The sequence below is a fragment of the Pogoniulus pusillus genome, chromosome 2 (assembly GCF_015220805.1).
Source record: "Pogoniulus pusillus isolate bPogPus1 chromosome 2, bPogPus1.pri, whole genome shotgun sequence".
NCBI lineage: Eukaryota > Metazoa > Chordata > Aves > Piciformes > Lybiidae > Pogoniulus > Pogoniulus pusillus.
The window spans coordinates 45519643-45547056 of NC_087265.1; the positions used below are offsets into that span (position 1 = coordinate 45519643).

The window sequence follows — 27414 nt, forward strand, 5'->3', positions numbered from 1 at the left end:
GCGCTATGCCCGCTCACTGCTCCAGCACCACAGGGCTCTGCGCAGGGCTCTCCTTTCTCTTAACGCCGAGGAGGCTCTGCGGGCCCCTTACGAGTCCGCCTGAAGGGCGATTGATCCTCGGCCGCCTAGACGGAGCAGGAAAAGCTGCTGGCCGCGGCGCGCTGCGCCCTCACCTGCCTGTGGGAGCGCCCGCAGGGAGCAGCTCAGCGCCGCGGTGAGGCAGGCTCCGCGCGGCAGCCAGCGATGGGGCGCGACGGGCCGGAGCCACCGCCGAGCGCTGCTCACCAGGTACAGGGGCTGAGGTCAGCGACGGCAGGGAGGGGTGACGGGGGAGGCTCTCGGCGGCTCGGAAAGCTCGCCAGCTTTCACTCCGCTCCCCTTCACTTTCCCTCTTCCGTCCAGTGAAGCGCCCGAGCGGGTCCGTGCTGCAGCTCGGCTGCGCCGACGAACTGGCGGCAGCAAGGGCTTTTTCAGCCGCCTTCGTTTCCCTCTTAAGTCGTATGAGGAAAACAGGCACATAGTTTTCTACGCAGGGGAGACAATGCAACTTGTGTGGCCTTACTCTTGTGAGGTATAGGCTGGGCGAGGGGTGTCTGGGGAGCAGTCTCGACGAGAAGAGCTGGGGGGGTGTCAGTTGGTCACCAACGGGAGCCAGCAGTGTGCACTGGCAGCCCAGGAGGCCAACCACCTTCTGGGCTCTGTCAGAAGAAGGGACGAGTCTGCTGGTGTGAGGCTATATTAATGAGAGAAATTAGATGATAGGCTGTGAAGAGGAAACGGTGGTGATGTCTGCTTCACTCACAGGCTTGATAAGATGTGTCAAAACAAGAGCACAGAGCATAGATAAGACAGAGCGGGAGAGTCAGAGTGTGTGGGTCTCTGTCGCAGTTGGGGTCTGTGCTTTTCTCCCTGGGCAGCTTCTGTGTAACCAATCCTTCTGCTTTCCAAACCCACTTGTGATCCCCCAGCCTCACCTTGCATGTAAGGTATGCTCTGGGGTAGGGTAAAGGGGTGAAAAGAAGGTCTAGTTCACTGGATAGGGCTGGGGGGATAGGTTGGACTGGATGATCTTGGAGGTCTCTTCCAACCTGGTTGATTCCGTGAGGCACTTAGTGCCATGGTCTAGTTGATTGGGTAGGGCTGGGTGACAAATTGGACTGGATGATCTTGGAGGTCTCTTCCAATCTGGTGGATTCTATGATTGAAACCTTTCCAGTTCCTACAGTAAAGTAAAGGTGGAAGGGTGGTTGGGAGCCCCTCCTGGGGACTCTGGTTTCTGGGAGGGCTGTTGTGTTTCTGTATTACTTTTAACTTGTCTATTTCTGTATTTAGCTGTAAACATTGTAAATACCTGCTTGTATAGTGTGCTAAGCTGTGGATATAAAGCTTCATTCCTTAACTGCTGGCCAGCTGAGTCTAGTCTAGGTGATTTATAAGAGATGTGGGGGGCAGGTGATTCCCAAACCATCACAATGAGGAAGGTGATTCTCTCCCTCTACTCTGCTGTCTTGAGACCCCCATCTGGGGTACTGTGTCCAGTTCTGGTGGCCCCAGCATAAGAGGGACATGGAGCTGCTGGAGCAGATTCAGCTGAGTCTCTTCTGAGTGATTTCATAAGAGTTCGAGGGGGGGGCAGGTAACTCCCAAACCATCACAGATGTGCAAACTAATGAAAGCTGGGACAGAAAATTTATTTGCTAGCTATCCATTTCTTTTGTATTTTTATATTCTTCCCTAAGGACTTCCCGTTGCCTCTCTCAGAAAAGGCATACTAGGCTACATTGGACTTTGCTCTGAGCCAGTATTACTCATGTTAGTACTGCTTAAGGATTAAAGTTTCCACTTAAATATTTAGCCCCACCTTGGGGCACTTTTATGCCTGCCATCTTATACCCCTGTCTATAGATGACTTAGATTTATCAGTCAATTAATTTTTTCCAGGAGTATTATCACAGTGTCACAGTATCACCAAGGTTGGAAGAGACCTCACAGATCATCAAGTCCAACCCTTTACCACAGGGCTCAAGGCTAGACCATGGCACCAAGTGCCACGTCCAGTCCTGTCTTGAACAGCTCCAGGGTCAGCGACTCCACCACCTCCCTGGGCAGCCCATTCCAGTGTCCAATGACTCTCACAGTGAAGAACTTTCTCCTCACCTCCAGCCTAAGGCTGAGTCAGCTGAGGAGTATTAGTGACAAGCATCTGAGTTTGCACTACCTTTTATATATGTTAAAAAGCCTCCTAAAATAGTGGGTTTGTTTTCATGGTAAGGATTTTGCCTTTGTTGAACACAGGTGGGCATTTTCTTCATTAAATGCATGTCCTTCTTTTGAATTGCATTACTTCATTTAAAATACTGGCCTTCTAATGAATGATTCTAAAATGTTCTGTGACAGGAGGGTGGGAATCTGAGGACAGGACCATTGCATGCTTATAAAAAAAATGGGGTTTGAATTTAACTGTATTTTTTGAAGCTACTGACTACAAATTGTGCTTTGAACTTCAGTTTGTACCAAACTGTCTCAGTTCTAGTTTAAATTTCCCAGAGACTCAAATATAGGTAATAGATCCAATAAAAAATTATAGGATGCCTTTCCCTCTTCCCCCCCTTCTTTCAAAGAATGGGAATTAGATGTAGAGAGGAAAAGGTAAAACACATCCAAATAAATAGTCTCAGTTTGATTTGGAAGTTAAAAGAGAAAACTTTAACAATAAATAAATATATTTGAGGTAGGGGAGTTACAAAAGAGGTATAGGGAAGGGGAAACAAGATACTATATATATATATATATTGATTGATGGCAGATTGATGGCAGTGGGTTTTGTCTGATGGCCACATTGTAAAACAAAGAGCAGCAGGAACAGGGTCATGGTGCTGTCAAACAGGGAGGCAGGGCAAGAGAGAACAAACCAGAAAGTTCCTCTGTTTTTATAGGGGGCTAGATAGGAAGTGGGAGAGGGCTAAACACTACACCTGGAGTAAGGTTAAGGCCCACCCCAGGGGAAGAGTCAGGAGGACCTAGGGTCAACTACTCCAGGAGGGTTAACCCTTTACATAGACAGAAACTTTATGGGACTAGACAATTTTATACTCTTGTTAACTATTTGTAATGAAAACTATTGGATGACATGGAAATATTTTAAATGCTGGATAAAACCTTGGATTAGAGCATCTTTGAATGCCATCATACTTTACTAATGCATCTTGAAATTGATTTCATTCCCCTGTTCAGTGGTCTGATACAGCCAGTTGATATTTTCAGGGATGCTCAATTCACATTTCTGCCTTTGGAACATGACTAAAAGACTCTTTGTTTAAAAGCCTGTTTCTGAGTTTACACACATTTTTGTCTTTTCACTTCTTTTTTCTTTTCAGAGAAGAATTAATTACAGAAGATTATGGATCAGACTTATACAGGAATTATATGCTTAATGTGCCTTTGATTTCTCACTGAAAAAGGAAAAGGATTTAGTTATCAAAATACCTCTACAAATCTGAGCCTGTGCCAATTTTTTGATCTTCAGTAGAGTATCTATAAAATCTTACAGATCTGAGTCTGTGACAGGTTGTTTTTTTAACTTGAGTATATGTGTAAGAACCTTATTCTCACCTATTTTTCTCACATAGAATATTTTGATTGTTTTCTTGAAACAGGTGGAAACAGATGACCAAACAGCCCTTGTTAGTAAGCCCAGGAGTAAAGGAGGAAACAGTGGTCTGGCATCAGCTGGATTTAACATTATTAACTCAATTATAGGATCAGGTATTATAGGTAAGGACACTTCAGTATCCTGTGTTCAACCTTGTTTATATGTATGTGACTGCCCAGCTTAGAGAATACCTATCACAGTATCATCAGGGTTGGAAAAGACCTCACAGATCATCAAGTCCAACCCTTTGCCACAGAGCTCAAGGCCAGACCATGGCACCAAGTGCCACCTCCAATCCTGCCTTGAACAGCCCTAGGGACGGTGACTCCACCACCTCCCCGGGCAGCCCATTCCAGTGTCCAATGACTCTCTCAGTGAAGAACTTTCTCCTCACCTCCAGCCTAAATCTCCCCTGGCGCAGCTTGAGGCTGTGTCCTCTTGCTCTGGTGCTGGCCACCTGAGAGAAGAGAGCAACCTCCTCCTGGCCACAACCACCCCTCAGGTAGTTGTAGACAGCAATAAGGTCACCCCTGAGCCTCCTCTTCTCCAGGCTAACCAATCCCAGCTCCCTCAGCCTCTCCTCATAGGGCTGTGCTCAAGGCCTCTCACCAGCCTCGTCGCCCTTCTCTGGACACGCTCAAGCATCTCAACGTCCCTTTTAAACTGGGGGGCCCAGAACTGAACACAGTACTCAAGGTGTGGTCTAACCAGTGCAGAGTACAGGGGCAGAATGACCTCCCTGCTCCTGCTGACCACACCATTCCTGATGCAACCACACACCATTCCTGATGCAACACCATTCCTGATGCAACACCATTCCTGTTGTCTTAATTTCTGCTGCTGTTCCTAAATGTATTTTTCTGGGTTTATTTGCTTGCTGTGATAAAAGTACTGAGATACCATCTGAGATCATGTCTCATAGTGATAAGTACTTACAGCCTCTTTGCCATAATGATCAGAGGGAACTGTTTAGGCAGATGCTGACTTAACTTCACACCTAAGCAACACTTTGTTCATTAAAAGTTACATTTTTGAGGTTGTTATGCATGCTAGTCCAATTTGGGAGATTGATAGCATTTCTGAAAATCTGAATAATTCTGTCATAAGTATTTGGAAAGGTTCTTCTGAAATCTTTTCTTATTTACAGGACTCCCATATTCAATGAAGGAAGCTGGTTTTCCACTAGGAGTGCTGCTTTTATTTGGAGTTGCCTATATCACAGGTAGTTTCTGTTCAAAGTGAAAATTAAGTCTTTCAGCATTTAGCTGGACTTGAGTTTAATGATACTGGAAACAATTATATCTATGATGATAAATGAGACAGATTTTTCCTTACTTCACTAATCCCTTGAGCAGATCAGAGAAATTAGAGAATACTTCTGTACAATGTATAATGTTACTTTTTGTGTGTGTTTTATTTTTGTAATGACTAATTTCTTAGGCTGTTCTTTTGACTTAGACTTTATTTGTGCTTAGCATAGAATCATAGAATCAACCAGGTTGGAAGAGACCTCCAGGATAATCCAGTCCAACCTAGGACCCAGCCCTGTCCAATCAACTAGATCATGGCACTAAGTGCCCCATCCTGAGCCTCCTCCAGGCTAAACAACCCCAGCTCCCTCAGCCTCTCCTTATAGGATTTGTGTTCCAGGCCCTTCACCAGCTTTGATGCCCTTCTCTGGACATCTTCCAATATCTCAACACCTCTCTTGAATTGAGGAGCCCAGAACTGGACACAGTACTCAAAATGTGGCCTGAGCAGTGTTGAGTACAGGGGAAGAATAGCCTCCCTCATCCTACTGGCCACACTGATCCTGATCCAGGCTAGGATGCCAGTGGCTCTCTTGGCCACCTAGGCACACTGCTGACTCATGTTCAGCTGCTATCTACCAATATCCTCAGGTCCCTTTCTGCCTGGCTGATTATGTTAAAGATGTAGCTCAATATATCTTGCACAACAAAATGATAACTTTAATTGCAACTTTTTGATTTGTTGCATTTAAAGAGCAGTGCAAGGTATGTAACACACTGATCTTCCAGAGTTTTTACTGAATAATAGATAATAGCTGTTAGTAATTCTCACTCATTGAGACTGAATGTAGTCCTAGGTTGAAAGGAAAATACAATTTTAGGGAATTTAATGATAGATTTTTCAACTTTTGTGGATCTTACTACAAAGATCTTGTACAAGATAAGCTCAGTATGGAGCATAATTGATAATGAACGCTCCTGTATCTCAGCTTTTGTCTGCTTCCAATTGTAGAGTGAATATATATTGTATAAGGATTGCATATGCTTATGGGAATCTCTGAACTGGCTTTCACATTAATGTGTAAAGGGTTAAGCTTCCTGGGGGAGTCATCTTGACCCTGACCCCAGGTCTTCCTGACTTCTCCCCAGGGGTGGGTCCAACCCTTGCTACTTTGTTTTACCATGTGGCCATCAGTCCAGGAGAGGACAAACCCAGTGGCATCAGTCTGGTTGAATTTACATATTTTGCATCTTGTTTTCCCTTTCCTATACCTCTTTGTAGCTCCTCTATCTCAAATACCTTTTATTTATTGTTAAAGTTTTCTCTTTTAACTTCCAAATTGAAGTGAGACTATTTATTTGGGTGTACTTTACCCTTTCCTCTCTACATCTAATTCCTCTTCTTTGAAAAAAAAGGGGGAAGAGGGAGAGGTATCCTATAGATTGTTATTGGTTCTATTATCTATATTTGAGTATCTGGAAAATTTAAGCTAGAACTGAGACAAAATAGTGTAAATATTATTTGTAAAGACTGTAAAAACATCATAATTTTAGTCATTCCCAGAAGATAGGAACTATTCTTATTGAAACATAGATTTAGAAGCTAAGTGAAAATCAGTTGAGGAATAGACAAGGTCTAGCTACTATCTGTCAACATATCTATACTAAGGTAATAAATTTTATATGGTAACTAATCTGAACCTGAAAATTCCATGGTGCTCAAATGGAGACTAAAACATAGCTTAATGTAACAGCAGTATTTCAAAGTACTCTTCTTAAAAAGATGAGATTTAGTCTGGGAGAAATTCCTTCCTGGACATCAGCCCTGTCTCAAAGCAAATTGCTTCACAGTTTTCCAGATGAATCACTTTGCAAGTGTTTTATTTTAAAAGTATCTAGTAAAAATGTGCATAATACTTTCTGTAATAAGCAGTGGAGAATCCACAAAATACTGATCAGGCTTCATTTTTCAAAACCTTACATAGATAGTTAAGTGACTGAGAGTTATAGCACCATGACACAGGCAGTCCCTGCATTTTACTACCTTTCAGTACAGAGTCAAATGCTCCATTCAGTCAGGAGCTCTCTGCAGTTAATTGAATTTTCCCATTGTGGTACTTGGGACAGTTCCTGTGTCTTTTGACCATACTGGAAACCAATGGAAATGAATCTGTTTCTGCTGTCCCTAATCAGGAAAGATGAGATTTCCTTACAATATGAACCTGTAACTCCTGGATTTGGTGGATTGAAATGCTTTGTGAGATTCCTCATCCCTGCCCTTCCAAATGCCACTGTTAGCCTTTTCACAGACATTTTTTTCCTAAGGAGTGAAAAAGATGAGCAGTAACCAACCATAAGTAGGTTTATATTGCCCTTAACAGGATTTTCATGTTTTAACAGATTATTCCATCATCTTACTGATCAAAGGAGGAAACCTCTCCAGTACCAACACCTATCAAGATCTGGTCAGAAAAACATATGGTCTTGTAGGTTATCTTATTCTTTCAGCTCTTCAATTTTTATATCCATTTATTGGTAAGATCATTTAAAATATAAATATTTAAGTGTTATAAATAACAAAAATGTTACATTACCTCATTCTTTCACTGGTTATTTATCAAGACCTCTATAAAGATTACACTGTATGTGCCTCTTTCCTGTAGAATGATCAGAATTTACTTGGTGTGTTCTGAAATTCAGTGACCTGGAGGACCAATGGAGTGAAATGTAATAACAAAGATATTCTTTGATCACATGCATAATGACAGAAATATCTACAAGAAACAGCAACTAAGAGATTCTGTCCTAGAATGGGTATCAGAACACAGATCTGATGTGCCTGAAGAAAGAATACAGTATTAATGTTAAAGCCACAATTTTTAGTTCATGACAGACAGGAATGAAATCTGTATCTGATACTTTCATGTATTTACTCCTCCTTTCTTCTGGTTTAAAGACTTTGTTGACTTTTCACATGAGCTAGGAAGCCCTGCGAATTTGATTGCAGGACTGATTATTAGACAACAACTTTGCTACAAGAAAGCTGGTGAGGGAATCTTTTGGGCTGTTGAGTAGTGATTGGACTAGGGGGAATGGAGCAAAACTAGAAGTGGATAGATTCAGATTGGATGTTAGGAAAAAGTTCCTTATTGTGTGGGTGGTGAGATACTAGAATGGGTTGCCCAGGGAGGTGGTGGAAGCCATATCCTTGGAAGTTTTTAAAGTCATGCTAAGCAACCTAATCTAATGTGAGGTGTCCCTGCCCGTGGTAGGGGGGGTTTGAACTGGATGGTCTTTGAGGTCTCTTCCAGCCCTGACAGTTCTGTGGTTAAATGAAAATAAAACTGCGATGGTTTGGGTGTTCCACCCTCTCCCCCTTAGGAAAATCACCAAGAGTAGACTCAGCCAATCTGAAAATTAGAATGAAGCTTTATATTTACAGCTTAGAACAATATACAAGCAGGTATTTACAATATATGCAGCTAGAGACAGAAATACACAAGTTAAAAAGGTAATACAGAAACACAACAGCCCTCCCAGAAGCCTGAGTCCCCAGGAGGGGCTCTCAACCACCCTTCCACCTTCTCCCCACTTCTCTACCTTACCTCAGACTTTGCCTTAACATTTAAGGTAGTTTGGAGGGTTGGCCAAGGGGGTTAGGAAGCAGAAGGGTTAGTCAGGCAGGTTAGAGAGAGAAGTGCAGGCCAAAAAGACAAGAGAGAGACTCTGTTATCTGTGTTTATGTTCTTGTTTTTATCCATCTCAGCAAGCCTATGAGTGCAGCAGACATCCCCATTGTTTCCTTTTGCAGCCTATCATCTAATTCTTCTCACCAAAATATCCCAGCTAGGCTCAAATGAGCACAAAGACTTTAACAATAAACTGGGAAAGTATCAGTGTTAGAAACAAGCAATTTTGAAAAGCCTTTCTTTTCTTCCTGTGAAATAACTTTATATGGCAAGACAGTAGAATGGCTTTGCTTGTCAGACTGGATTCTTTCTGTGTTTAAAAAAAAGAGAAGGAATGGGGAGCATTACAGATTTAAAAAAAATAGATATTTTAGTTTAATCCTGAAACTTAGAAGTTATTGTTGACAGCCAGAATTCATGCAAGAAGGATAGTGGCATAGAATCCTGAAGACTAAAAAATAGGTCTATTAAATATTTATCAAGTATTTCATATTTGACTTCTACTAACAATTTTTTTTTTTGTTTTCTTTAAGCTATGATCAGTTACAACATCATAACAGGAGACACTTTAACTAAAGTTTTTCAAAGAATTCCTGGAGGTAAGATGCATTTTAAAATTTGCAATGGAAGAAAAGCGTTGATTAGTTAATTGGGATCCTGTGTCAGTCTGAAGTCATACTATTACTTTGTTTCTACTTTGCTCTTAAACATAGCTCAAGTTAAGAGCTTGAAGTGTATTTGTATGAGTGGGGGGGTTGTGTGGTATTTAGCTTTGGGCTTTTCTATTGAGTCTTTCCAAAGTAAAAACTATGAATCATACTCCTTGGATACTGGACTCAGTAAAGAGACCAAGTGCTTCAAGGTACTATTAAACAAGTGGGAGTACTGGAAGGTGTCCAGAGAAGGGTGATGAAGCTGGTAAGTGGCCTGGAACACTGCTCTGTGAGGAGAGGCTGAGACAGCTGGGGGTGTTTAGCCTGCAGAAGAGGAAGCTCAGGGGTGACCTCCTTGCTGTCTACAACTACCATGAAGGGACATTGTAGCCAGGTGGGGGTTGGTCTCTTCTGCCAGGCAACCAGCAATAGAACAAGGGGACACAGTCTCAAGTTGTGCTAGGGGAGGTCTAGGCTGGATGTTAGGAGGAAGTTCTTGAGAGAGAGAGTGATTGGCATTGGAATGGGCTGCCCAGAGAGGTGGTGGAGTTTCTGTCCCTGGAAGTGTTCAAGCAAAGCCTGGCTGAGGCACTTAGTGCCATGGTCTAGTTGATTGGACAGGGCTGGGGGATAGGTTGGACTGGATGATCTTGGAGGTCTCTTCAAAGTGCCTCATCCAGGCTTTTCTTGAACACCTTCAGGAATGGCAACTCCACCACCTCCCTGGACAGCCCATTCCAATGCCAGTCACTCTCTCTGTGAAGAACTTCCTCCTAACATCCAGCCTATACCTCCCCTGAAACAGCTTGAGACTGTGTCCCCGTGTTCTGTTGCTGGTTGCCTGGCAGAAGAGACCAATGTTTCACTTCCCCTCTTCTGATGTGTATTGCAAGATCCCACCTTCCCTTCACTAGTTTCTAGAGAAGACCATTAGTACCTCTAGATGGTTCAGCAAGCTTTCATTCAAGCCTGTAACTCATGGCAGCCTGGCTGAAATAGAGATGTGTTTTTCATTTAAGTTGTCATTAGCTTTAAAAAAAAAACCACCACCAGTTGCACAAATCTCACTGATTGCAGAGAATGTTGCAGTGTTATTGCTGCCTTCACATGGTAATCTCTGTTTTGGCAGTGGAAGCCAGCTGACAGCAAGAAAGGAAGTACTCAAAAGAAACCTCAAAATGGATTTATTTTAGTATTACTCCTTTAAAAATTGCTAATATTCAACAGCACAGTAATTATGTGAACACTCAGTGTCATAAATAGCTAAGAAATAAATGGCAGTGGTGTAATATTTTACTTGCAATCTGCCAACACTGACCCAGACATGATGAAAGAAATTAATGCTTATATGTATGTGGGAATGCCAGACTTCCAAAGTGTCTGATTATATATCCCATATGATACTCATTTGCTTTGAATTTGCTGAATTCTTGTCATCATTCATATACTGTGTATGACTTCTTCAAGACCAGTTAACATCTATTCATTAATTCAGTGTTACTTAGCTTGATTAAAGGGAATAAAAAACCTAGTCAACATCAGTTTGTTACTCCAGCTTTTCAAAGTGTAGCTAATCTGTGCCTGAAGTTGGGTTCTTACAGAAATAATTCTCTTCTTTTTTGCTTTAGTTGGACCAGATAATGTGCTAACTGACCGCCACTTCATAATTCTTCTTACCACCATCATCTTTACCTTACCTCTTTCTTTATATCGAGACATAGCAAAGCTGGGAAAGGTAAATCATATCAGCATCTGATTTTTTTGCTTACTTTTATGGATGCCATTAGAAAAGAAGTCATAATTCCATGCATTTGAATTCTGTTACATGCAGCCAAAGCATGTTAAATATTTTAGAAGTTCAGACTGTCTTCAATCTCAAAAAGTATTGGAAAGCTTGGAATAGTTTAAGTAAAACTTTGGTCCCCATATGAATCACTGAAATTTTCCCATCTACTTCTGCTACAGCTCAAATCTTGTAAAGCACTAGGTGAGATAGGTCTGATTTTGAAATACTGAGCACCATTGATTGGAAATGTTTAAATGGGAATAGCACTCCAAATTTGACAAACAGTTGCAATTAGCTACTTAGTCAAAAAGAATAACAAATTAGGACATGGTTGTATAGGGCAAGCTTTCTAATTAATAATAATTGACATATGATATTTAGAACTTTACTTGGTTGTTAATTATTCTTTAGAAAAAAAAATTGGAAGGTACAATATGCTGCTAGAAGTCAATATTGCAGCAGTTTAGTGACTGAATTCCTGGCTTTACCTTTACAGGTATCTCTTACTTCTCTGATTTTAACTGTTGTCATTCTGGTTATTGTGATGGTGAGAACAGTAACGTTCAGTCCACAAGTGTGAGTATTCTTACATTTGCCACAAAGTGAATTTTTAATTATATGTACCCCTCTTGTTTCACTGTTACATGTATCTGCATGCTTTTGGAACATGATTGTTTTGGAAGAGACAAATAATTGATGAAATAGATCTGTCTTAATAGTAATACAAAATGAACTTCTAAACCACCCAGAAGATCTGGACAGGTTGGAGAGGTGGGCACAAGCCAACCTCTTGAGGTTCAACAAGTCCAAGTGCAAGGTCCTGCAGATGGGTTGAGGCAATCCCAAGCACAAATCCAGGCTGGGCAGGGACTGGTTGGAGAATAACCCTGAGGAGGGGCACTTGGGGGTGCTGGTGGAGGAGAAGCTCAGCATGAGCCAGCAGTGCGCACTTGCAGCCCAGAAAGCCAACCAGAGCCTGGGCTGCATCAGAAGTGTGGCCAGCAGGGCGAGGGAGGTGATTCTCCCCCTCTACTCCACTCTGGTGAGACCCCATCTGGAGTACTGCATCCAGTTCTGGAGCCCCTATTACAAGAGGGATGTGGAGATGCTGGAGCATGTCCAGAGACGGGCCATGAGGATGATCAGAAGGCTGCAGCATCTTAAAATGAGCACAGACTGAAAGAGTTGGGGCTGTTTAGTGTGCAGAAGAGGAGGCTCCCAGGTGACCTTCTTGTGGCCTTCCAGTATCTGAAGGGGGCCTACAAAAAAGCTGGGGAGGGACTTTTTAGGCTCTCAGAGAGTGAGAGGACTGAGGGGAATGGAGCAAAGCTGGAGGTGGGGAGATTCAGAGTGGTGGTGAGGAGGAAGTTGTTGAGCATAAGAGTGGTGAGAGACTGGAATGAGTTGCCCAGGGGAGGTGATTGAGGCCCCATACCTGGAGGTATTTAAGGCCAGGTTGGATGAGGCTGTAGGTAGCCTGCTCTAGGGTCGGGTGTCCCTGGCCATGGCAGGGGGGTTGGAGCTAGATGACCCTTGTGGTCCTTTCCCCCCCGACTGATTTTTTGATTCTATGATAATACATACATCTAGGAAACACTTCAAGAGTGTGTGCTGCACATAAGATGCGAGAACTACTCAAATGGCAGCTGACCAGAGATGAAAAGCCAAGTGTTCAGGAAAATACTCTGAAAGTAGAAAGTTGATTTTTTTCCTTCATATAAATAATCAAACAGTAAGCAAAGCTAAACTTTAATGTGTGATGAAATTAAAAACCAAAATGGAGCTATGGTATGTTTACAGAACTGTTAAATAGTTCATTAAAGGAAGAAAGGGGATTTAAAGCAGCTGCATCTAAGTGGGGTTGGTATATAGCTTTGTCATGTCTATGTCCCATGACAACCAAGATGACTTTGATTAATATACAGTTCAAGGATATTCTAAGCCTTACACATTTTCTTTATATTAATTAAGCTATACACAGCATCTGTGATTGTTTTTTCAGTATCTTAAAAAAACCCAAACCAAAGAACCAAACCTAAAAGGATATTTTACTTAGAGCTGAACTGAAATTTTACAACTAGTTTCATAAATTACTAAATAAATGATTTAAACCTAAATTAATCTGCTCTATGCTCCTGGATTATGTTGATAACTGCTGGTTTGCACTTTAACTTGGTGGTTTGTTGCTGATATTCCATCCTAAACAATGGAAATGCTTCATTTTGCTAATTCAAACATATAGCTCCCATGTCAAACATATGACTTTGCTTTTCCTCTAGAAACTAACTTGGTTGCTTGTTATTTATTCAGTCCATATTTTGTACCTGCTAGCTTGGTTGAGATCAGGGATATCTCTTTCTCTCGCCCTGCTTAAGGATTTTTGCTTCTGAAGCTTTCTGCTGCTGTGTTACATTTGGCAGCATTTCTCCATAAATGATGGGACAGGTTTTTGCATAGCATGGACCTTAAGATGAGAAATAGAATCATAGAATCTATGATTCTATTTCTCTATGATTCTATTTCTCCTGTAATTGTTTTACAAGAAGCAGGAAGTATGCTGATTTTAGACAGCTGTGCACATTTGCCCAACTCTTGCTTGTGATCTAGATGGGAAATGCTTTTGCCACCTTCATTTGTTCTTTTCACTTTCCTCTATTCTTATGTAGATAAGCATTAACATTTTAAAAACTTTAAGAAACTCACATGTTTATTATCCTGTATTTTCTCTTAAGTATGCAGAAGATTAGTAGAGTCTTATTTTCTTAACCTCAAGGCTTTCTTCATTGCTGGACTTCAGTGGCTTCCTCCGTGCAGTTGATGTTGTCAGTCTGTCTTGCTGTCCTGTTTGTTTCAGCTGAGAGTTTTTCCTGTCTGGGATCTTCCATGGAATGTCTTTTTGTTCAATCTTGTGTTCTCCTTTCCTCCCCCCCTCCCACAAGAGTCATGTTTATATTACCTCTCAGCTTTTACTTTGTACTTCAGCTTTTACTATACATGATGTATACATGTATACATGATGAGAGATGTTGAGGTGCTGCAAGGTGTCCAGAGAAGGAAGACGAAGCTGGTGAAAGGCCTGGAACACAAACCCTATGAGGAGAGGCTGAGGGAGCTGGGGGTGTTTAGCCTAGAAAAGAGGAGGCTCAGGGGTGATCTTATTGCTGTCTACAACTACCATGAAGGGACACTGTAGCCAGGTGGCCTCTTCTGCCAGGCAAGCAGCAATAGAACAAGGGGACACAGTCTCAAGTTGTGCTGGGGGAAGTATAGGCTGGATGTTAGGAGGAAGTTGTTGCCAGAGAGAGTGATTGGCATTGGAATGGGCTGCCCAGGGAGGTGGTGGAGTCACCATCCCTGGAGGTGTTCAAGAAAAGACTGGCTGAGGCACTTAGTGCCATGGTCTAGTTGACTGGCTAGGGCTGGGTGCTAGGTTGGACTGGATGATCTTGGAGGTCTCTTCCGACCTGGTTGATTCTATGATTCTATGATAAACAGTACAGCTCTCAACAAGTGTATTTATTACCACAATTTTCTTCTCTTAATTGTAATTGTGTTTACTTGTCCTTGTCCAGCATGAAAGAAATACTTGGTGTTCTTGCAGGCATGCCCTGTGTTTTTGTACACTGAGTGAGGAGCAGTGAGCTAGATCTGGGTTTGTCATTCTTGGATATTTGCAGCTGCTGCCCTTCTTGTATGAGCAACAGTTAAAATCTTCCTCTGGCAATTCCTAACAAAAATGTAGGTCAAACTGGTCAGAACAAGCTGGTCTTTGGGGAAGGGGTAGGGGAATCCACTTTGAACAGTAGCAGCAGGATTGAAAAAGCAAAACAGACACAGTGTTAGCTGGTGCACTTGTGATTAACTCTTTCAGACTTTGTATGCATCTAGCCACTGAGAAGTGTGTTTCTGTGAATGTTTCTATGATACTTCCCTTAGGTCACTTTGGTGATTATTCACTGTGTGGTTCTTCTGTAACTAACAGCTTCTGTTTTGTGATGCATTTTCCTCTTTCCTAGCCTGAATTCTTGTTTTATACAGACATTTTCATGATAACTGCACCCTTTTCTAGGAGCTTTGCTTAAATCTCTATATCCTGCAGACTGGATATAAGGATGATTTGTTGCTGATATGATCAGAACTCTAGACCTGCTGACTCTTGATTCTAAACACTCAGAGATGAAATATCTGTCTTAGAATCATAGAATCAAGCAGGTTGGAAGAGACCTCCAAGATCATCCAGTCCAACCTAGCACCCAGACCTGTCCAACCAACTAGTCCATGGCACTGAGTGCCTCATCCAGGCTTTCCTTGAACTCCTGCAGGGATGGCGACTCCACCACCTCCCTGGGCTTTCCCTTAGCTTACACATCACATTTCTGTGGAATTCCTTTATTCCTAAAACATGAAAGTGTTTTTCAAAACAGAAGCAGCTGTGTATGAAATAGTCCTATACTGGTGGTCATCTGCACCCACATGCATTGTATAACATTGCTGTCTGCTGGTAGTGTTCGTGGATCTGAAATTCCTCTTCAATCCTGCAACTAGAACGGAAGGAATTTATCTTCTTAGGCTTCTAAATAAGCAGGATTTTGTTCTTTTGGATTTTTTCCCCTCCAAATAATACTCCTAATCTGATTTGTTGTTCATCCATAAAGAAAAGCTATATTTTGATGTGTTGCATATTGCCAATGTGTAAGCCAGGGATGTGATGATTTGGGTGTTACCCACTCCCCCCACATTTAAGAAGAATCATCCAGACTAGACTCAGCTGAGCTGAAATTTTGAATGAAGCTTTATATTTACAGCTTAGCACAATATACAAACAGATATTTACAATATATAAATAGACAGGTTTAAAAGTAATACAGAAACACAACAGCCCTCCCAGAAACCTCAGTCCCCAGGAGGGGCACCCAATCACCCTTCCACCTCCTTTCCACCCCTATACCTTACCCCAGACTTTGCCTTATGTTCAAAGTGTGTTTAGAGAATTGGCCAGGGGGTTAGGAAGCAGATGGATTAGTTAGCAAGTCAGAGAGAGAGATGAAGTACAGCCCAAAATCCAGAAGCAAACTCTTACCTATGTTTGTTTTCTTGTTTTTATCCATCTCAGCAAGCCTATGAGTGCAGCAGACATCACCATTGTTTCTTTTTCACAGCCTATCATCTAATTCCTCTCACTAAAATATCCCAGCTAGGCTCAAACTAGCACAGGGGAGAAAAGTTGCTCCTGTGATTTTTATTTTTTAACTCAGTATTTGGCCATTCTCTTAAAAATATTTAATCTGAAATTCACAGGTCTTTCTACAATCAATTTCATTTTAATCTCTGTTTGGGGGTCCTACTCTATATGGTCCTGCTCTGGCAGGGGGGAGGGACTCGATGGAGATCCTTGGGTCCCTTCCAACCCCTAATATCCTGTGATTTGTAGGAGCTTCTAATGTGGCTATACTGTAGCACAGGATGTAGCATCTTCACAGCAATGAAATGTACTTCAGACAATGGCATTCTTTATTTCAGTGCATTTCATAATGTTATGGCTTATAAGGTATTACTTAATGTAAGTATTACTAATACAAAGAAGGATAAGGAGACTCAGGAGTTCTGTTGTAAAAATATAAAGCAAATTTTCATCTTGTATGTTTGTTTGGCTTCTTCCAGATCCAACCTTTTTATTTAGAATAGAGAAAATAAGAGCAGCACTTGGTGCTGAAGATGTGAAACTGTCCTGAGCTCTTCCACAAATGAAATATGTTTCCTTGTGGATTTAGTGGTGCTTAATGTGCAAAGAAACTTACTGATTTAGCACTGAAAATGAAGCATGAAGGATAAAAGCACAGCTCCTAGCGACTTTGCTAATGATTTCAAGTGAGGTCAGGACATAATTCAGGATTGAAATGGCAAGTGAAGCAAAGCACAGTTTGACAACATGAATTTAAAGGTTGAAAACTTGATTAACAAACATTAAAGGAAGTTCATAGTGTGAATTCCTCAGGAGCTCAAAGGTAGAAAGCAACACAGAATAGATGCTGAAGTAGCTAGAATATTTTGAGGAACATCATCCCCACCCTCCACATAGTCCCATTTTATTCCTTCATGAACTGTCTAGAGGCACTAATGGTCCTGTCTAGAAAGTAGTGAAGTGAAGCCCTCTTGGAACTGAAGCTGGCAAAGGAAGTAAAACAGAACAAGAAGGGCTTCTTCAAATACATCAGCAGAAAAAAGAAGAACAGAGAAGGTATGAGAGCACTACTGAACGAGGAGGCAGCCTTGATAACTGAGGATGCAGAGAAAGCAGACTTGGCTGAATGCCTTCTTTGCTTCAATCTCTACACCTAAGGCTGAACTCCTCTATGTACTCCAGACCCTGGATGAAGGAGAGGAAGCCTGGAGGAGGGAATGCTCCTCACTGGTCAGTGCAGACTGGGTTAGGGATCAGCTACACAGATTAAACATTCACAAGTCCATGAGCCCTAATGAGATGCACCCAAGGGTGCTGAGAGAACTGGCTGATATTATTACTCTACCACTCTCCATCATCTTTGCCAAATCATGGCAGGCAGGAGAGGTGCCTGAGGACTGGAGAACAGCCAATGTCACCCCAGCCTTCAAAAAGGGCAAGAAAGAGGGTCCAGGAAGCTATAGACCAGATAGCCTCACCTCCATCCCTGGCAAAATGATGGAGTGGCTCCTGTTGGAGGGCATCTCAAGGCACTTGGAAGAGAAGAAGGTTATCAGGAGTAGTCAGCATGGATTTACCAAGGGGAAGTCGTGCTAGCTTAGGAAGAAGGTATCTCAAGACTGTATGGATTATATGTGCCTATTTTGTCTGTAAAAATTGGTTACAGAAATACTTCAGTCAAAAGAGGTGAGGTGAGAAGGGAATCTTCCTAGCTTCTTCCTAAGCTAGAAATCAAGGGAAGCAGTATGCCTTTCTTTACACCTTGTCCAGTTACTCTACATAGTCAAGAGACTCTGCTAGTTCCCAAAGGAGTGATAAAGTGTAAGACTGTAAGGGTGTTGTCAATATGCTAGAGGGATGGAAGACTTGAAGACTTTACTTATGAAACTGATCACTGAAGAAGGTATCTCAAGACTGTATGGATTATATGTGCCTATTTTATCTGTAAAAATTGGTTACAGAAATACTTCAGTCAAAAGAAGTGATGTGAGAAGAGTATCTCCCTTGCTTAAACTTGTTGTTGGTGAGCAGTGTGGCCTAATTCAGAGAGCTGTGGAGATCAGTACTGTAACAGCATAGTATTTGAAGTTGTTTTTTAACTGATGGTTGAAAAGAGGATAATCTATTCAAACAAATGTCTGTTTTAGACCCAAATCAGAAAATGCATGGATATTTGCAAAATCAAATGCAGTACAAGCTGTTGGTGTCATGTCATTTGGTAAGTAATTTTTCTGCTCTTGATATTCAGATCCACTGAATAGAAATTGCATTTTTTAAATCATAGATTTTTATTTATATTCATGTTTTAGGAAAAAATTAAATCGACCTTGAGCCATCCCTGTGAATGTGATGGTGATGTTTTAAGACATTATCCCTCTCTATTTCTCATCCAGACCTGGAGGTTGTTGCCACTGTAGCAGAAACAGTGGTGTGGCCTGTGACTCCAACTCAGCTGCTCAGGTCATCTTACAACACCTGCACCAGTAGTGTTAGTCTAACTGATAAGATGAGGAGGTTATGATTGTTCTGCATCCCCTTGGATAACCTCTGACAGAAAAATCTTCCACTGCAATGCTTACAGTCTCTCGAGGGTGCCATTTAGTTGCTTCCTCTTTCTCATAATGAACCATTCCAGTGAGTTTTCATTCACCTACATTACCCTCATTCTAAAATCTGTTCCTGCTTGCAGGATCCTGGTTATTCTTCCCCTGTACTCAGCACTGGTCAGGCCACACCTTGAGTTCTGTGTCCAGTTCTGGGCCCCTCAATTCAAGAGAGATGTTGAGGTACTGGAATGTGTCCAGAGAAGGGAGACAAAGCTGGTGAGGGGCCTGGAACACAGACCCTATGAGGAGAGGCTGAGGGAGCTGGGGGTGTGCAACCTGGAGAAGAGGAGGCTCTAGGGTGACCTCATTGCTGTCTACAACTACCTGAAGGGAGGCTGTATCCAGGTGGGGGTTGGTCTCTTCTGCCAGACAACCAGCAACAGAAGAAGGGGACAGAGTCTCAAGTTGTGCCAGGGGAGGTCTAGGCTGGATGTTAGGAGGAAGTTGTTGGCAGAGAGAGTGATTGGCATTGGAATGGGCTGCCCAGGGAGGTGGTGGAGTCACCATCCCTGGAGGTGTTCAAGACTGAGTGCAGCACTCAGTGCCATGGTCTAGTTGACTGGCTAGGGCTGGGTGCTAGGTTGGACTGGTTGATTTTTGAGGTCTCTTCCAACCTGATTGATTCTATGATTCTATAATTCTATGACTGCTGCCTAAAATGGGTGTCAGGAAGTCTGAAAGTGGCAATTGCTTATGTAGATTGGAAAAAAACCAAATTCCTAAAACTGCTTTTAGGTTCCTAAGCAAAAGAGCAGGTAGAGGACACAGAGATGGAATGAAGGTGTGGAGGGTGGAAAAGGGTGTAGCATTGTGGGACAATGTAATCAGAATCATCTCAAGTTGAATACAAACCTTCCTCAAACAAGGAAATAAAGGTTCAAGCCATTTATGTTTGGCACTCATTGCCAGATTAATATTTGTATTTCATAATTAGTACATTCAGGCTGTGCTGTCTCTCTCCTGGCTCAGAAGGTCCATAGATTCATTTATATGCATCTATGCATGAATTCATACATTTGCTTTAACTGTTGTGTGTTTCAGCTTTCATCTGCAACCATAACAGCTTTTTAATATATGGGTCTCTGGAGGAACCCACGTTAAAGAACTGGTCTCGAGTCACACATGTGTCCGTCTCCCTCGCTCTTCTTATCAGTGTAGTGTTTGCTGCATGTGGATACATAACTTTCACAGGATACACAGAAGGTAAACTGCTTGATCCCTCAATTTTGATGCTTGCTGTAATCTTCACATTTCTGTCTGACTTTTGGGGTTAATATCCTACTGATTGTAAAAATGCAAACTCAGCAATAGTTAAAAACCCCGCAGCATTTCTTGTAGTTGCTCAACAGCCAAAGCAATACAAAGATGTTAACATGCTAACAGGTGTCAGATTCTCAACTCTAAGCCTCACCTCTGAGAAGTCTCCTTTGAGTCCTTCCATAAGTAAAATGCTTCTGAGGACAAAACATCTATGATAAGAAGTTCTTCACAGAGAGAGTGATTTCCCATTGGAATGGGCTGCCCAGGGAGGTGGTGGAGGCACCGTCCCTGGGGGTCTTCAAGAAAAGACTGGATGGGGCACTTAGTGCCATGGTCTAGTTGATTGGTTAGGGCTGGGTGATAGGTTGGACTGAATGATCTTGGAGGTCTCTTCCAACCTGGTTGATTCTATGATTCTATGATTTAGCCACATAGTCCAAGAGCAGAGCTGAGTAAGAAAAAAACTGCCTTGATTTTTCTGCAGGGCCCCTGGCATTTACATTCTTCTCTATCTTTTCCTCTCTTTGCTGTTACAGCATTCTAGCCTCAACTAAGAGCTATTTCCTCTCTTTACACCAGCTGTTCTGCCATAACTAATCCTACTGTCACCTTTGTGGGTATGTAAATACACACATGTATAAATACATCTAATCCATGTCACATCATACTGTTTAACATCACTTTGTTGAAGTGGAAAAGGTGCTTTCAGAAGACTAAGGCATATGTTTGTTGAGTGCATTAGCTTCTTCAGGAAAATTACACATTTCCTAAGCAAGCAGATTTTCTGTTAGTAGTGCTGTTCATAGTTGTAGAAGGCTTCCAGGCTCTTTCTCTTCCCTTTGAGCAGTAGCATGTAGTTGAAAACAGGAGCTGTAGGATGGAGATTACTGGTCAGCCTGTCATTTTTCCCTGCCTCTGGTGCTGTATATGCAGAATAACTCACTGTCCTAGATGCAGCTGTCACTAGACTAAGTGCAAGCTGGCTGTTGCAAGTATGGAAGGCTCTTAGAAAGCTCTGACTTCATCTTTCCTTCACTTTATGACTCTACTGTAAGTGGGAATGGTGCCACATCCAGTTGTCAGCCAGTGACTAGCGGTGTCCCCCCAAGGATCAGTGCTAGGCCTGGTCCTGTTCAATATCTTTATTGATGATCTGGACCAGGGGATTGAGTCCAGCATCAGTAAGTTTGCAGATGACACCAAGCTAGAAGCAGGTGTCCATCTGTTAGAGAGTAGGAGAGCCCTGCAGAGGGAACTTGACAGGCTGGATGGGTGAGCAGAGGCCAATGGGATGAGATTGAACAAGGCCAAGTGCAGGGTTCTACACTTTGGACATGACAGCCCCAAGCAACACTACAGGCTGGGGACAGAGTGGCTGAGAGCAGCCAGGCAGACAGGGACCTGGGGGTACTGGTAGATAGTAGCTGAACATGAGCCAGCAGTGTGCCCAGGTGGCTAGGAGAGCCAATGGCTTCCTGGTCTGCATCAGAAACAGTGTGGCCAAGGGAGGTTATTCTTCCCTTGTACTCAGTCAGGCCACACCTTTAGTGCTGTGTCCAGTTCTGGGCTCCTCCATTCAAGAGAGATGTTGAGATACTGGAATGTGTCCAGAGAAGGGCCACAAAGCTGGTGAGGGGCCTGGAACACAAACTCTATGAGGAGAGGCTGAGGGAGCTGGGGGTGTGCAGCCTGCAGAAGAGGAGGCTCAGAGGTGATCTCATTGCTGTCTACAACTACCTGAAGGGAGGCTGTAGCCAGGTGGGGTTGGTCTCTTTTCCCAGGCAACCAGCAACAGAAGAAGGGGACAGAGTCTGTAGTTGTACAAGGAGGTCTAAGCTGGATGTTAGGAGGAAGTTGTTGGCAGAGAGAGTGATTGGCATTGGAATGGGCTGCCCAGGGAGGTGGTGGAGTCACCGTCCCTGGAGGTGTTGAAGCAAAGCCTGGATGAGGCACTTAGTGCCATGGTCTGGTTGATTGGACAGGGCTGGGTGCTAGGTTGGACTGGCTGATTTTGGAGGTCTCTTCCAACCTGCTTGATCCTATGATTCTATGATTTTACCTTCTGTGTGCCCTATCAAAATCTTTTGTCTGTTTTCTCTGAAGTTCACATTTTTGCTTCTTAAGTGTCATTGTGATCATAAAAGTAGTAAATCATAGAAGAGTATAGTAATTGGGTAGAAAAGGTCTGATAGATCATCTGATCACTGTCTTTGAGTGTCTATTGTGATTTAGAGGCTGTTATTCTTGATTCTTTGTGGTAAAAGCTCAGCAAGATAATGGATTCTCTAGGAATGCTTTTGCTGTTAGATGTAAGATTTTCTAGGTAATAATCCATCCATTTCTAGTGGCCTTTCAGAGTCAGAATATTTTAAATTCTTCACTGTGGTTTACCAGCTACCCTTAGATTCTATCAGGGACATGCAGTTCTCTGGAGATAATATCCTGGTTTCCTTTGTGTAATTGTTGTTCTAGGAATTACATTTTTAAAGGAAATGTATCTTTTACTTAAAAGCTTTCTGAGTCTCTCATGTAGTTATTTAAACAAACACCAGCATCTCATACCAAATCTGTGTTCAGAGGAATATAAGAGGTGACAAACCTCAATGTGTATACATTAAAATATTTTTGAAAGATAAATACTACTTGAACAAAATCCCATCTGCTACCAGGATAAGTTCCTCCTGGATATAATTAGTGACTCCTGGATATAATTAGTGACTGTAACTAGTTTCTCGATCTGTGTGAGGAGAGAGGACCAGAAAGTCTAAATGACTCCAGTAACTTTCACTTCAGTTTGCAAATAGGCAAATGTCATGAAGTTCAAACTGATTGTTTTGCTATGCCTCAGGAGATATATTTGAAAACTACTGCAGAGATGACAACCTTGCTACATTTGGAAGATTTTGTTATGGAGTTACTGTAATTCTGACCTTCCCCCTCGAATGTTTTGTGACCAGAGAGGTAAGAATTTATTACGTTCTCCCTTTAACAATGCTGATGTGTATTAAGAGTATTACTCAGTGCCATGGTCTAGTTGACTGGCTAGGGCTGGGTGATAGGTTGGACTGGATGATCTTTGAGGTCTCTTCCAACCTGGTTGATTCTATGATTCTATGATTCTATGATTCACATTATTAATTAATATTGTAGCTAAAGTCAATGGTTGATTTATAATAAGCATATCTATATGGTTTATAACAAGCATATCAGCATATCTATCCTATATCCAATATATATCCTATATCCTATATAATTGATACCCGCCTGAACATGTGCCAGCAGTGTGCCCAGGTGGCCAAGAGAGCAAATGGCATCCTGGCCTGCATCAGGAATGGTGTGGTCAGCAGGAGCAGGGAGGTCATTCTGCCCCTGTACTCTGCACTGGTTAGACCATACCTTGAGTACTGGGTTCAGTTCTGGGCCCCCCAGTTTAGGAGGGACATTGAGATGCTTGAGCGTGTCCAGAGAAGGGCGACGAGGCTGGGGAGAGGCCTTGAGCACAGCCCTACGAGGAGAGGCTGAGGGAGCTGGGATTGGTTAGCCTGGAGAAGAGGAGGCTCAGGGGAGACCTTATTGCTGTCTACAACTACCTGAGGGGAGGTTGTGGCCAGGAGGAGGTTGCTCTCTTCTCTCAGGTGGCCAGCACCAGAACAAGAGGACACAGCCTCAGGCTGCACCAGGGGAGATTTAGGCTGGAGGTGAGGAGAAAGTTCTTCACTGAGAGAGTCATTGGGCACTGGAATGGGCTGCCCGGGGAGGTGGTGGAGTCGCCGTCCCTGGGGCTGTTCAAGGCAGGATTGGACGTGGCACTTGGTGCCATGGTCTAGCCTTGAGCTCTGTGTTAAAGGGTTGGACTTGATGATCTGTGAGGTCTCTTCCAACCCTGATGATACTGTGATACTGTGATGTATGAAGTACTAATTGTGCTGTTTAGGTTCTGGCAATGCAATGTATTACCCTTAATATAATATTGTGTAATCATAATAATGACTCAGTAAAACCAGGACTACTTAGAAGTCCCAGATTCAGCATAAATGCCATTGTCTTTGTTACATTGAGAAGAGCTGAAAATAACAGATTTCTCCTGCTTGTTAGTTTTGCTCTGTAAAAGTATCTCCATCTAGGAAATCAATCTGTTCAACAGATACTTTAAAGTGTCTTTTTATTCAGTAGTAGGCAAGTGAGAAGAAAGCAAGCATGCCCTAAGTCCTGCAGATATAACTAAGTCAGTGTTGCAGGTGTTCTGTAATTTTAGTAAATGAGCTATTTTTGGAAGTGGATGAAGAGGTTTTCTTGAAACAAGGTAAGTTCAGCCAGTATATTCTCATGCATTCTTGAGCTTACTAAGATTATAAGATACAGAATAAGTTGCTTGTTAACATAAGGATCAAAAATATATGCTTCAAATTGTGATTCTGTTTCAGGTGGTTGCAAATGTGTTCTTCCATGGGAACCTCTCCACAGTCTTCCATATTGTTGTGACAGTTGTTATCATTGCAGTGGCAACTGGTGTATCTTTAGCATATGATTGCCTTGGAATAGTTTTAGAGCTGAATGTAAGTGAACCTGTATGCTCATTTTTTTTTTGTATCAATCAGAACTCTGAAAAATAGGTCTACTGAAAAACTTTTGTAATGCAACATAAAAGTCAGTAGAAATGTTAGGGGGAAAAAAACAATTGTTCACTGCTTCAAAGTTGGATAATTAAAAGAGAAAGTAAGTTCAAAAAGTAAAGTTCGTGTGGCTGGAGAGGGCATTTGGAATGGTTCTGGCAAGTGGCTATGACTTAAAGAATTTCTTTAAACTGCAGTAGAAATACTAACTGCATTGCATGACAGAATGTAGTATTTCTTTAGTGCCTGCTTCTGAGGAAGCTTGCAAATTAGTCAGTGCTGGGGCAGATCCTAATAACTTCCTTGTGCTAAAGGGGCAAAATAAAAAGGTGGGAAGGGAGAGGGTGTTCAAAAAAAGACTGGATGGGACACTTAGTGCCGTGGCCTAGTTGATTGGATAGGGCTGGGTGCTAGGTTGGACTGGATGAGCTTGGAGGTCTCTTCCAACCTGGTTGATTCTATTCTAAAATTTCTGCATAAAAATGATCTGTTTGGGAACATTAAGCTGCAGTGGCTTTACTGTAAAAGCATATAAGCAGGTCCTTGTTATCTATCCTAATCTAGGAGAGCATTTAAAGAGGAGCTGAATTGTAAATGAGAAGGAAGGTTCTACTCTCTCAAAGGGAGTTTTGCTTTCATAGGGAAGTCCAAGTAAATCAGATCACAAATGTAGAAAGTGATCAGAATTTGTTGAACTGCTCTGTGATATTTCCACTTTTTCTTCTCTTTTTTGAAGGCAATACAATATATAGACTCCTACATAGAATTATCTGAGCTGTTTTAAGTCACACTATTGCAGAAACTATTATGTATGAGTTTTTACTGTACTTTTGAAACTGAGAAACCTCTGGTAATCAGATTAGTACAGAAAATGCAACAGAAAGCACTCTGTATCAGCAAAGCAAATTCATTTAAATAAATATGAAACATTTTACAGATACTTTTTCACCATATTGATTTTGCAAAGAAAATGTCTCTTATAGCAGCATTGGAAGAGGCTTCATAGAATCATATAATCAACCAGTCCAGAATCATCCAGTCCAACCTAGCACACAGCCCTATCCAGTCAACTAGACCGTGGCACTAAGTGCCTCATCCAGGCTTTTCTTGAAGACCTCCAGGGATGGTGACTCCACCACCTCCCTGGGCAGCTCATTCCAATGCCAATCACTCTCTGTGAAGAGCTTCCTCCATTTTCTGGGTTTACTGTTTTATCAATCTAATCACAACCATTTAAAAATTAAGGGGGGTTGTTCTTCATATCTAAATCCAGTTGCTTATGAGTTTTTTTTTTCCTCTTGTTTCCCACACACAGGGAGTTCTGAGTGCTACCCCACTTGTTTTTATCATCCCAACAGCATGCTACCTAAGGCTGTCCAAAGAGCGATGGAGCCATTCAGATAACCTCCTATCCTGCCTGATTCTTGCTGTCGGTGTGCTAGTGATGACAGTTGGGTTTGTTTTGACTATCATGTACCCCCAGGAATGTAGCCATGGAAAAGAAATGTTCTATTGCTTTCCTAGGAATGTTTCTTTTCAGAACAGTACACTTCCACCATAGGTAGCACACTGATCTCCCAGACTAGGTCAGGTATATCCTTCAGCAAGCCATATTCCAGTTTAAAGGAGGGTGGAACAAAGAACTTGCATGTTTTTATATGCACTAAGAATTTTAAGCTGTATACTTGTATTTAAGTACTTGGCTTCATGCTGCCATCTTTTTCTAGATAAGACTGAAGTTTTAGCTGTTGAAACAGAAGTTCTCAGAGGTATTTTTTAGCAGACATTACTTGAATAACTTGAAGGCTGCATTTTTTTTACTTGATCTGCAGTGCTGTTTAAAAGGTATATATTAAATGGTTAGGCACATAAGCATCTCCTGTGTTTTGTTGCTATCATTCAGTTTTTATTAGTATTATAAATTTTAAGGTATATTAATAAGTGCACTTAATTATATACATTGTTAATTCATATTAATTAATACACTGTAGTATGGAGGGCTTTTTTTTAAGTCTGAAAAAGTATGTCTGGGTCTTTGTGTGTTAAGCTTCTCCTGTTAAGTTGAAAGATGCTTATTCATTCAGTTTGGTTTTGCACTAACTGTCCTTTAGAGCTGAAAGCATCCCTTGTACTGGCTCCTGCATCAAGGGCAGTTTTGTGTTCTGACTGAACTGTAACTGATGCAATTCAACTGTAACCGTTACAATTTGTGGTCTTCTATTTAAAAGGTACTGCATTAATAAATCCACACAAGTTAATTTGAAAAGATTCAAGTAAATAGTCTTTGGAGAAATTTCAGGGCTGACATAAGAAAATGACATTTGTAATGAACACAGCTTGGTTCTTATGTTGATAACCCTACTTATTATTTCTGAAATGAGGTTGAAACATTGATGTATGCCAGGCATGTGCAACACGAGCAAATTGTGTAAGTAAACATTCAAAACTTGATTATCATTTTAATGCTCTGATTCTTTTCAGTATATGACTGTTGGTTTGTTACATTTTAAAGACTTCTTATCTATTGATTTAATGCTAAGGATTCATGTGTATATATGTGTGTGTTGATCATAGAATCATAAAACGTTTGGGTTGGAAAGGACCTTTAAGATCTTCCAGGTCCAACCCCCCTGTCATGGGCAGCGACACCTTCCACTTGCTCCCTTCTCTCTGGAGAATTGAAGCATAAAGGGAGAAAAGAGAATAAATTGACCTTGCTGCTT

At 41.9% G+C, this 27414-nt stretch overlaps 1 protein-coding gene across 4 annotated transcripts; it reads left to right on the plus strand.

Annotated features, from left to right (window-relative positions):
• The first annotated feature begins 8 nt into the window (after positions 1-8).
• Positions 9-27414, plus strand: SLC38A11 (solute carrier family 38 member 11). Of its 4 annotated transcripts, none has more exons than XM_064167472.1 (12): positions 12-288; positions 3657-3774; positions 4800-4874; positions 7303-7437; positions 9125-9190; positions 10873-10979; positions 11527-11606; positions 18360-18430; positions 19860-20021; positions 22927-23039; positions 24503-24634; positions 26007-27414. In XM_064167472.1, exons 1-12 carry the CDS (start codon positions 244-246, stop codon positions 26250-26252), a joined length of 1350 nt encoding a protein of 449 aa, XP_064023542.1. In that variant the 5' UTR covers positions 12-243; the 3' UTR covers positions 26253-27414. The 4 variants fall into 4 exon arrangements, with proteins under 4 accessions (XP_064023550.1, XP_064023542.1, XP_064023556.1 ...); XM_064167493.1 differs by lacking the exon at positions 12-288 and adding an exon at positions 889-986; XM_064167480.1 differs by lacking the exon at positions 24503-24634 and having other exon boundaries at positions 9-288.

Coding starts and splice junctions, on each gene's coding strand:
- SLC38A11 (XM_064167472.1), top strand. CDS start 244: ATGGGGCGCGACGGGCCGGAGCCACCGCCGAGCGCTGCTCACCAG. Junction 18,431..19,859: donor TGTTGGTGTCATGTCATTTG/GTAAGTAATTTT, acceptor TGTGTGTTTCAG/CTTTCATCTGCAACCATAAC. Junction 24,635..26,006: donor GAATAGTTTTAGAGCTGAAT/GTAAGTGAACCT, acceptor TCCCACACACAG/GGAGTTCTGAGTGCTACCCC.